At 33.2% G+C, this 12,218-nt stretch overlaps 1 protein-coding gene across 1 annotated transcript; it reads left to right on the forward strand.

The window, feature by feature from the left end:
- Positions 1 to 1,260: 1,260 nt before the first annotated feature.
- On the forward strand, positions 1,261 to 8,162 carry LOC103031763 (transmembrane 4 L6 family member 1). Its single transcript, XM_049467337.1, has 5 exons — positions 1,261 to 1,470; positions 2,514 to 2,582; positions 3,969 to 4,123; positions 5,549 to 5,741; positions 7,157 to 8,162. Exons 1-5 carry the CDS (start codon positions 1,294 to 1,296, stop codon positions 7,169 to 7,171), a joined length of 609 nt encoding a protein of 202 aa, XP_049323294.1. The 5' UTR covers positions 1,261 to 1,293; the 3' UTR covers positions 7,172 to 8,162.
- Positions 8,163 to 12,218: the final 4,056 nt, after the last annotated feature.

Below are 12,218 nucleotides of genomic sequence, written 5' to 3' on the forward strand. Positions count from 1 at the left end.
CTCTACTCTAAAATTGTGTTAAATGACCAGAACAACAAGTGTGTAATATTCAGAACCCATCAAAAGTTTGGAAACACCTTAAATTCAGTGGTTTTTCATTATTCTAAAATGTTCTGCATTGTAGATTCATACTAAAGTCATCTAAACTGTGAAGAAAACATATGGAATTATATATTAAGTAAGTGTTAAACAAATCTGAGTATGTTTTTTATTTAAGACTATTTAAAGTAGGCACGTCTTGCTTAGATGACAGCTTTGCACATCTTTAAATTTCCTTTTCAGCTTTTTGTCAATTATAAAAATGGAATGGCTTTCAGTTAACAGCTGTGCTGTACTTACCAAGAGTTAATTACTCACACTTTTAATGTGTTTGAGAGCATCAGTTGTGTTTTAAAGAGGTAGAGTTGGTATACAGTGAATAGTGAATATTTGAGTAATGTTCTTATAACTTCCATATTATAGCAAGAACTACTCAACTAAGTATAAAAATATATACTTTTAGGAATAAAGGCTGGGCAATATGAAATAAATTAACAACTTTGAAAGTATCCTCAAATGCAGTCGCAAAGACAATCAAAATTGTTATGATGAAACTGGCACTCATCAGAACCATCCCAGGAGCGGAAGACCAAGAGTTACCTCTGTTGCACAGGATAAGTTAACAGCACTCCAGATAAGATGCCACCTTAATGCTTCACATAGTATGTTGTCTTGTTTAACACTTTTACAATTTACTAAACATAATGAATTTACTAAACTCGTAATGTGTTCCTTCATAATCTGGATGACTTCAGTGTTCATTTTCAATGTAAAAAAAAAAAACACTGAATGAGAAACGTAAACAGGTTTTAAAATACATAATATAAACATATACAGGTAAGTAATTTTCTAATAGCATGGTCTTTATATGGCACATGTATATTTAAAAAAAAACTTTTAAACAAGTCACATTGCCCCCTAGCACAACAGGAGAGTTAAAAGGTTAAAGCTTGTAATCCATTAGATGCTTCCAAATCAGTTGTTTACACCTGATATAGATAATAAGAGAGGAGTTACTCCTGATTTATTCTAGTTGCAGAATTGTTTACAGCTCTACTCTTATAAGGATGGATTGTCTTCACATTAAACAGTTGTGCTTACAGTCTACTGTCCTGCTCTGTTTGGATAGTTGTTTATAATAGTGTCTTTTGCAGTCTGTTTCTTTACACTCTGTGTCTGTATTTATGCTGTATGATGACTCTGTATGATTGTGTGTGTGTGTGTGTGTGTGTTCAGGTTCTCTGCAGAGTACAGATGTATTCCATCCCCTTTGCGAGGTGTCTGGGAATATCCATGATTCCTCTGGTAGTTCTGAGCACTATAGCCAGTCTGCTGCTGCTTTTCCCCAGCATGCAGCACCGCTACCTGGCTGAAGGTCACATAACCCCAGAGGCTCGGTACTGCACGGGGATATGGCTCTCTGGATTTGTGGTGTGTACTATTTTTTTTAAATAATTGTCATCATGTTCATTATCATACTATCACGGTCATAAGTAACCTTGTATCACATTTTATTAAATAACAAATTAACAAATTATCCACATTTATTTTTTATATATCATTGTTTTTGCACAACATCTATGATATATAACCCGTACCAATAAGTCTCATATCTCCAAAAAGCTAACTGTGCAGAAGAAGGGGAAAACAGCTGAATTTTAAATTTGGAGCCAATGTAAAATTTCTGTTATGTAAGACATATTCCAATTTTTGGAGCATTTCTATTGGTCCATTTATTATGAAAGCACAAATGGTGGCATATACAGCTCAGTTTCTGAATCAGTTTCTCAGATTTTGCAAATAATAGGTATATGTTTGAGTAAAATGAACATTGTAGTTTTATTCTTTACAGACTACAGACAACATTTCTCCCAATTACCAAAAAAAGAAATATTGTCATTTAGCGCATTTATTTGCATAAATGGGAATGGCTTAAATTACAAAAAAGATGCAGAGCTTTCAGACAAGTTCATAATTATAAAGTTTTAAGAGTTCAGAAATCAATATTTGGTGGAATAACCCTGTTTTTTAATCACTCCTTGGCATGTTCTCCTCCACCAGTCTTACAGGCTGCTTTTAGATAACTTTATGCCACTACTGGTGCAGTTCAGCTTTGTTTGATGGCTTGTGATCATCCATCTTCTACTCAACTAGATGAGTGAACTTCCAGTAAAAAGGAAACTGAACTTCAGGCTCAAGGGCAGTTTGCATTTTCTTTATAGTTATCTTAATCTTGGTTCCTTAAACCGAACATGATTCTCGTAATCAACATCCCTTTCGAACCTCTGATGTGGCCAAATATGGACAAGCAAGAATTCTGCCTTTCACATTATCATAACACCACACTCGTCTGTTCAATGTTTTTTTTAATTCAGCGGTTTATCAGCATGACCTCTGTCATGAGGATGTTCCGTCTTTTGGTTGTTGCTGATGTTCTCTCACACCAGATTCTGTCTGTCTGTGTGTTTTGTCAGGTGCTTGTGGCTGCTCGAGGCTTTGCATCACGCTATATGAAAGAAGGACACTGTCTATTCAGAGCTGATGTGAGTGTGAGAGTACTTTTGTTTTTTAGATTATGATTTCATTTCAAACATCATTTACAACTCAAACAACAACAAAACTACACTATAGTAGATTTTTTTACACAATAGTATGGCAAAGTATACAAATAATACAGATAATACACACTCTAAAGCCACCCTCTTTAGCATGATTTAAACACACAAACTTTTCACTCAAAATTTCTTGATAAATGGACGCATAGAAACTCTTCAAAATGACATGAAATTAACCATTTTTTACATTGAATTCCATGAAAAAAATTTTCTCTCTCCTGTAAAGTTGTTGTTTTGGAGATATAACACAATATAACATAATATAACATAACTATAATATTAAGATACAGTTACTGCTAGTGTTAAGAGTGCTATAGTAAAAATTGTTGAGTAAAAGTTATGATTAATTGTTATTTATAACATTGGTTATTATGGTAATTTTTATTAGCATTTATAAGAGGTGTCAATTAACCTTACTTACCTATGAAATTTTGGTTATATATACTTTCCTGTAGCATTTATTTTTAAGACAAATTTTTACTTTACATTTTCATACATTTATCAAAATGTTCTAATCCTTACATTTTTAAAATAGCCTTGTTACCCCTGTTCAGCTTGTTTTATTCTGGTTTCTCATCATTCAAAAAAAAAAAACCCATCCAGATAAATTTCTTCATCCGGATAGAGTGAATCTGATTGTGGTTGGATGAGAAGTATAAATATATACCTTTCTGACTGGTTTATACGATCTATTGCACCTGCACCTTAAGTCAAACTCCAGCAAGGACATAGCAGGCGTACAGCTCTGGAAAAAAATTAAGAGAGCACTTCAGTTTCTGAATCAGTTTCTCTGATTTTTCTATTTATAGGTATATGTTTGAGTAAAATGAACATTGTTGTTTTATTATATAAACTACTGATAACATTTCTCTCAAATTCCAAATAAAAATATTGTCATTTAGAGCATTTGTTTGCAGAAAATGAGAAATGGCTGAAATAAAACAAATATATAGAGCTTTCAGACCTTTACATTACAATTTTTTCTTTACATTACTTATACTTTAAGTAGTTTTAAGTCGTTTTTACTTCTACAGAAGAATTTTGTAAATAGTAGAATCTATACTTTACCCTGAGTAATAAATGTTAATACTTTTACACCTTATTTAGTACATAATTCACTCTCACACACACACAAAAAAAAACTTTTTAAAGTTTCATTGGAAGTCAGTGTCATTTTGAAGCTTTATTATCTTATTATCTTGACATAATCCTGACATAATATAAAAAACAACATTCAGAGTCACATTATGTCAAAATGTTCACTTAATATGCTGTCTGGATAAAAATTCCTGACTCCACACTTTTTTTTCGCAGATGATGTGTCGGCTAGCGTACACGTGTGTGGCTGTGTTTGCTACTGGCTTCTGTTTTCTGTTTAATACTAGTGGACTAACCAAGGGACCTCTGTGTCTGTACAATGGAACCAATGGTCAAGAGTGGGGCAGACCTCTGCAACGTGAGAATACAGAGTAAGAAGAGTCACATGTTCAGCTTTTTTGTGTCTGAAATTTAAATGTCTGCTGCTTGTATTTGAGATCATTTGAGTGATTTGAATGGATTTAGATCTTACATTAAATATTAAGAAAATAGGAAATCCCCAACAACAGTCTGGGAATGAAACACATGAGGCAACAACTTCAGACATCCCCTGAGCTGCCAAGACACAGGAACACTTCCTATTCTGGTGTTATGACGAGTAGTATGATCAGGCATGTGAGCGTGACAGAGATATGACCTGTGAGTGTGTCACAGACGTGCAATTTTTCAAAAAGTGCCCAGAAAACCTGCTTTTCAAGCCCAGTTTCTTCTGAAATCAAGAGTATTAAAAAGGAGTTTGTCCCAAGTTGCTACAGTAATCTGTAGGATTGCTTTATATAAGATATTGAAGCATTACAGTGAGGATGTTGGACGTTAATACCCCTATATTCAATGTTTTGCATTCAGCATGGTGATCATTAGGGGTGAAATTGATCTGTACAATTGAGTATCACAGTCATTTGTTTTGCAATATTGTATCAATTCTCATTGTTCTCAGTTTTCTTCTCTGAAACATCTCACTTTATTGACTTGTCAGTCTAGATTATACCTTGATAGTGTAGAAATTCGGTAACACTTTTTAGTGTCATCTATATAAGACTCTATAAACATACTAATAACACATTATAATGCATTCATAATACATTGTAAACATAGCTATACATAATTTGTACAACCCATCATAGCCATATTTATTATGCATCATGAACTGTGGTCATAATGCATTAATATAGCTGTGTTTATAACACGTTATACATCAATACCAATAAATTCAGTCCCAGCTTGCAGAATACATTACGACTAAACAAGCTTCCAAATTCCAAATAAACAAAGCCTGGATAATGCTCTAATTATATTTTTAATAACTAATTAGTTGTATTTGTCTTGAATATAATATGTTAGAGTCATTTATAATGTATTATAACAGGTCTTTGTGCGCTCCAAGTAAAGTGGTAGACATTCATTGCGGGACTAGAATGTTGATTATAGATACTGTATATACTATTTTAACATACATAGTATAAGCACAGCTTACCATGACCATAATGCATAATAAACATGGCTACAATGGGCTATGCATTTTTATAAATATTTATAACCATGTTTATAATGCCTTATTAATGCATTATAATATGTTACTATATCTTCATTCCTATGCATGCATTTCTTTAGCACTAGAGTCCAGAACGTCTGTTTCAAGGAATAATAACTACAAAAACGTAGCAAAAAATGCAATGTACAATGTACACCAGTAACACACACATTTAGAATCAACACTTTCACCAACATTTGTTATCATTGATCACTAAGTGCTAAATAAATGTGTGTATGTTTTTGTGTGTTTGCTTTTATTCCAGAGAGATCAGTTATTTGTATGTGCCTGAGCGCTGGGCGTCTGCCTGTATTGAACCTCATGGCATTGTGATGTGGAACATGGTGCTCTTCTCTATGATCATGACGACTAGTGGACTCCAGGCTTTCATCTGCACTGTGCAGATCCTACACGCTATAGTGGCCGTGATTATGGGGCCTGGCTTTCGTAAGAACCAGGTAAGTGAGTTAATACTACTTATTTGGGTTCTGTTAATAATAGGACATAAAGATAGGTGAGGAGTGGTGTTAAAGTGTTCCATGTAAAAGTTCTAGGAAGAATGTAAAGGTTTAAAACTGTTCTGTTCCTTTAAAAGGAATTAAAATGTTAAATATGCAGCAAGATTTTCAGCTCTTTGCCATCATTTTTACAGTTTATACACTGTATTGTAAGTTGAAAACAGGTTGTTACTGTTCACCAACAAAATGTTTAAAAACTATGAAAAACTTTCTTTTATATTGTGCATTAGGTCGTTAGGTAAAGCTAAACCTACAATCATCATTACTCAAAAACTTATATTTTCTTATAGACTAAATGATATAAACATGAATCCACTATCGGCAAAGGAGAAAGAGTAATCTTGCTCCTACCTTGCCAGTGACCAGAAGATAGCAGCTTTCAATGATAGTTAAATTATTAAAAATATTTAAGCAGCATAAGGAGACACATCTGATAATGACAAAGTCTGAAAAAGACATTTAAAGGAGATCTCCAGTATAAAACTGACTGGTGTAGTAAAACATGATAGAGTACTATTTAAAACGAGGCATTTATAACCTATAAAAGTTATAAAAAAAATTATAAAAGTGTAGAAGAAGCTTATTAAAATCCACTGTTTACAACCCATAGTGTTAGCTAATCTCCGGGCGCCGCCATCCTAAGGTAAAGGTAAAGATGGTGGCAGCTGTAGATTAGGATACACTATGGGTTGTAAACAATATCTTTTAATAAGCTTCTTGTGCACTTTTAAAGTTATTAATGCCCTGTTTTAAATGTCAGGGCTCTATGGATTCTACCAATGAGGTGTGGAGCTACTTTGAGCCTGGATAACGGTTAAAAACGATTTATCTGCAGGGGAAAAATATGCCCCATATCATTTATTCTAAAGCATGTTCGGAGTAACTGAAAAAATTACTGGATTTCGGAAAGCTGCAGGAGAACGAAGGTGGGCTATTCTCCTTTAATTACAGGCAGGGTTGCACAGAAATATGAAAAAATACTGTTTAACTGTTGCTTTAGTGCCCTACGTCTCAGCACACAGTTATACTGTGAATTAAGTGTTGTTTTTCACAGTATTACCATATTTAACCAAACACAGTATTTTACTGTTATAAAATGGCTGTATTTTGAGGCAATTTTACAATGTAAGCGAAGGTTCTTTAAATCATACATATATTCTTAACAATTACATTATCTCTACAGTGAATCTCTTTTAAAATATTAATTTAGGAACACAAAATAATACATATAGAATTGTCAACTTGTTTTCAAATCACCCATATAAAGGGCTGTTTGGTAGCTGCAGTGGGTAAAGAGTGATGAGCACAGTTAATGTAAAAGTACCATTAAACAGAGTATCATGTTTTTTTCATAGGTGGTTCCTGCTTAAAGAAACTGGAGGAGAAGTTTGTTTCAGCAAAAGTTCAGTGTTAATTGTGTTTAAAGGGCTCGTGCTATTTATGACGATGCTTTAGTTCCTGCTTGAAGCATTTGATAGAGAGACGAAGATGAGACGAAGGCCTGTCTTGCTGCGCCAGGTTTGGTCACTAGTGCTTTATTTTGCACAAACTACTGTACTACATACTATTGCGATGAGTGAATTTCCAATAGGAGTGTACAGATTTGACATGTTTAATATGCTAGTTTTGGATGCAGAGAGATAAAGGTAGGATTTCTATATTTTTGAGTGAAATGCAATTTATGTAGCTTCCAAAATAAATCATATATAAGAATTTAAAATTTTAATGTAGTCTGCACTGAACCACAAGTAAATAGCCTAAGGCAACATTTCTTAATCCTGGACCTGGAGGTACCCTGCCTTGCCCATTTTAGTGGTTTACCTGCTTTCCCACACCCCCTGCAACTCTGAAAAGGCTTGTAAATGAGAAATATACATTTGGTAAAACTGGTAACACTTCCTATGAATCCTGCATTCTTAATGCATTATAAATTAATTTATAATGCATAATATGGCATACATAATACTATATAATAATGTACATATAACCATCATAAACTTGTACAATAACTAATATCATACAGGAGAGAGACATAACCTTTTTAACTTCCAATGGAAGTCAATGTAAAAAGAATTTATTTCAGATAATTTAGAAGAATTTCTATTGGTCCTTTTATCAAGAAATTTTGAAGGATTATTTGTTGATTTAAATTTTGTAGTAAACTAAAATCAACAAAAATTGAGATAATTTTTTCATACGTTTTTTTATTGGACATTGACGGTATGTACTTACAGTGACATACATAGAATTCTATAAAGTACAAGGACATGACTTTATAAAGAGTGGGATCATAAGGACTTTTTAATTTATGATAAAAAAACACAAAAAATATTAATTTAATTCATTCATGAAGACGTGTACATTATAATGTGCTATGTACTGTAATGTCACTATAAGTACACATAAGTTATTATACAAGTTTATGATTTTTAAAATGTTTTGCATGTTGCCATAAGAACTGAGGAATAAGTTATTATACTGTCTTATGATAGTTATTATAAGCCTTCATGTTTGATATGTAATGTTTTATAAACACATGATTCATAGGAAATCTTATCAGAACATTTTAACAGTTTGTTTTTCTTCAAATATGACTGATAGTAAGATGAGTCCTGAACTGGGTAAAATGACTCACCACCCAAAAAAGAAGAAAACCTATTTTAAGATCTTTAGCAAGGCTCAATCTGGCTCTGGAAAAATGGGAAAAAGAAATCCTACTTCCTCAGTGTTAAGTGTTAAATTTAACATTTTACTAACCTAGTGCACTAGAGGTCACTGTACACCCTTATTATTTAACAGTGAGAGACTTTCTCATTTACATTTTGTACTGTATGAACAGTACATGTTACATGTCTAATAGTTGCCAACTTTTATTACAACTTCTAATAAATTCGATTTGGGCTTAGACAGGATTTACCATACAATGTTAAATAATTCCTATTTCCTTACACATATGCTGAAATGCAGAGCTATGAGATATCATTTTGCTAAAACTAAATCAAAATGAAACAAAACTGAATTTTACCTTGGTCAGCACTAAAACAAGTTAAGAAGGGGGTTTCATTTACTAATGAAATTAAATTGTAAAGGACGTGTATGTAAAGTTTTAAGCTTTAAGTTTACAACTCTTTACCTTAGCTATGAATTAAGACGAGTCTTGAACTGGGTAAAATGACTCACCACCTAAATAAGAAAACCTATTATTAAGATGTTGAGCAAGGCTAAATCTGGCTCTGGGAAAATGGCTAATAATATCCTACTTCCTCACGAGTTAAATTTAACATTTTACTAATCTAGTTCACTAGAGGTCACTGTAGCTACAGCATTACTTATTAACGCCCAATACAACCTCAGTCAGGGACACTCTCCATGAGGGGTGTGCCATATCGTATTGTATGCAATAATATCGCCAACATTTTTGAATATCATGAACGATTTGATACCCTGAAATATCGTGCAATATCACCCACCCCTAATTATTGCTGTTATTAGCAAAATAAAAATTCACACTGTTCTTTTTCTCACTATATATCTACTAGATACTATACTAGATACTATATATCTACTAGATGATCTACTGGATCATTGACTTCTGTTACAAATCTGATAAAAATTTTTTTATATCTCAGTTAGTGGTGTGTCATATCATATTGTATGCAATACTAGAATTTAAGTTTATAGTAGTGTTATCGCAAAAATACCATGCAAAATTGAGATATTATTTTTAGCAGTCATAATTTCATCATTATTATCATTATCTCATCGTCAGTCAACATTATTCAGGCAGCAGGAAACATGAATACAGTAATAGTCAGTCTGTGAATTTTACTTATTTTATTTTCTCTGTTTTAATCTCTTATTCTTTTTTGTTATGGTTTTAAATTTGACTGAATCCAATTTTCCGTTACAGGTTTGTACAGTAGCTACAGCATATTAAGCTAATGCAATGCTAACTGAGGTTTTACCATTATGTATTATCATTATTCAGTCATGTGCAATATACTTCCATTCTGTATTATGTGCAATTATATCTAATTACCTTATTGCTTACAGTTATTTATAATGTACAACATGTTTTCTGTATTTAATATGAAATACAATAAAAGTGAAACGAAATATAGTTTCATAGTTTTTCTTTTTATAGTTTTTTTCTGGTTTAAAAACAGAAAAAGATATACACAAACTGGATCTTTTACTAAACTGCTGACAGTCTAAGGCTTCAGAGAGGTTAGTATGGCCTTTAGAATGAGGTGACTCCCTCAGGGAGGACTTGTCAGGATGCAGTTCATAAATTTAGTCTGTTTGATTTGTCTTTTCTACTTCCTCACTTATTTTAGATTGTTTTCCCTAAGGACATCCGTGTGATGTTTCTCCTTTCCTTCCCTGCCTTTCATCCAGAGAAACTGCCTTGTTTTATTTGTCTCATTTATTGGCAAATAACACTGCTTCTTTTAATTAATCATATCTAAAACAAGTAACAATATCTGACAGAAATTTAAAATGTTTTTTTATGCTTGTTGCTATGTCATTTTATATATTTAGCTATTATATAAGAAAATGTTCTTTTACAAAAATTACAAACTAAAGATTGCTGTTTGCATGCATGTTCAGAACAACCTAAAGCAAAGCTGGTAGAAAGTATCTCTAACCAAGGTAAAGCTGTTATTTATTTATTATTTGCACCAGTTTTATGGTCTTGATTTTAAGAGAAATCAAGTAGATAATTACCTGATTTCACTATCTCTAGCAGGTGTGAATGTATTTACCGTGTTTAAAGTAGCAGTTCCTGATATTTTTTCTTATAAATTAAAAGCAGTTGTATTCCTCAAACACACAGAATTTCACACAGCTGTTTTCATTTGTGTTCAGTGCATTAGCCTGTTTTAAATGTAATCTTTCACATGCTCTGTGCAATTACACTTTCTAACCAGAGAGGTCTCTAAATCCCAAAAACCTACAGACTGACACTTTAAATGTTGTAAAGAGTATTTTCTATGATTATGCAACTTCTTACTAAAAAAGATAATAAAACAGGTACTATAAAATACGGTGCTACCAAGAGACGAAGAGAGAAACAGATAGAGAACAAAGAAAGAGAGTGACAGAGGGAGAGAGAGAGAGGGAGAGAGAGAGAAAGAGAGAAGCTTGGGGTCATCACAGTCATGGGAAAAAAACAGACAGAAAGTAGATGTTGTAATGTGAGCTGGATACTGTCCAGAAGACGAAGTGGAGTGGTCACTGATTCAAAGAGGGTAAATTGAAAGCAGAGATGTGCTGAGTAATCATAACATGTCAAAAAAGTGTTGCAATGACATAAAGGTTATGGATATTATTGCTGGCTTGTCAGGCTTATGAAAGTGACCCCTGGTTTATGATGTCATGTCGGACCAACTGGGATCATCAAAAACTTTGTTGGAAATAAACACTGTGGCCACTGTGGTTGATTGGCTCGGTGGTTAGAGCACCAGGTTATTGAAAACATGGCTGTTGGGCCCCTAAGCCAGACCCTCAATTCTCACCCACTGCAATATGCAATATATATATATTTTTATTTTGATTATCTTTCCGTTTTCTTTTATTAAATTAGTCAAGATAACAGAGAATGAAGAAGTGGCACCTTTAAACTTCTGATCCGAGAATTGCACCTGGCCACCATTTTAATAGCAATACATTTCTCAAGTTTTTCAATTGCTAAAGTTTAAATATTATACACATACATACTCATCATACTCATCCATGCTGCTATAGAAAAAATGACTAAGGCATTTCTGAATTTCATGATGCTGCTATTCCCTTCTCTACTATGTAAACTATGTATATTGGGCCTACACATCTTTGTTATCTATTCTATTATTTATTTAATATTTATTATAATTTTTTGGGTGGAACTGGATTGTGAGATCACACCGTCAACTGGGTTAAAGGTTTTTGAGTCATTTTAGAGGCATATCTATTAGTCAGCAAGAGGCATTACCCAGAGGTAGCCCCCCCACCCCGTGAGACTTTTTCTTAAGTACAGCAGGGGAAGCATTTTCACACCCTCTTGTAGCACGACAAAATGTCTAATGAGACCACATCTGTGGTTATTTATTCATATCTGCCTAAATCATAACTGAATGACGTGTTTCGCAGCAATTTGGGTGCATTATTTTGTTGTTAATGAGTGTACAACAACTGGGAAACTTCTGAATCAGCAGCATTGGTTGTGAATCTTAGAAACCGCAAGCTCAGCACAGCCCACAGAGAGCCACAAGTCATCTCTATGTTATTTTTTATTATTTGTGTGTTTTGTTTATGCTTTTACTTTCTGCCCCATGGGTACAAACAGGAAAGAGATGTCTTAGTAAGGCTTTTACAGATGCCTAAAAACAATGTAAAAGTTGTACAGTTGAGTAATTTTTTTTAAACAATATAAAG

This window comes from Astyanax mexicanus, chromosome 18, assembly GCF_023375975.1.
Source record: "Astyanax mexicanus isolate ESR-SI-001 chromosome 18, AstMex3_surface, whole genome shotgun sequence".
Lineage (NCBI taxonomy): Eukaryota > Metazoa > Chordata > Actinopteri > Characiformes > Acestrorhamphidae > Astyanax > Astyanax mexicanus.

Excerpts from the sequence above, each read along its gene's own strand:
- LOC103031763 (XM_049467337.1), top strand. The coding sequence starts at position 1,294 with ATGTATTCCATCCCCTTTGCGAGGTGTCTGGGAATATCCATGATTCCT. Across the intron at positions 1,471-2,513 it reads TATGGCTCTCTGGATTTGTG|GTGCTTGTGGCTGCTCGAGG; the intron begins GTGTGTACTATT and ends GTGTTTTGTCAG. Across the intron at positions 2,583-3,968 it reads ACTGTCTATTCAGAGCTGAT|ATGATGTGTCGGCTAGCGTA; the intron begins GTGAGTGTGAGA and ends TTTTTTTCGCAG.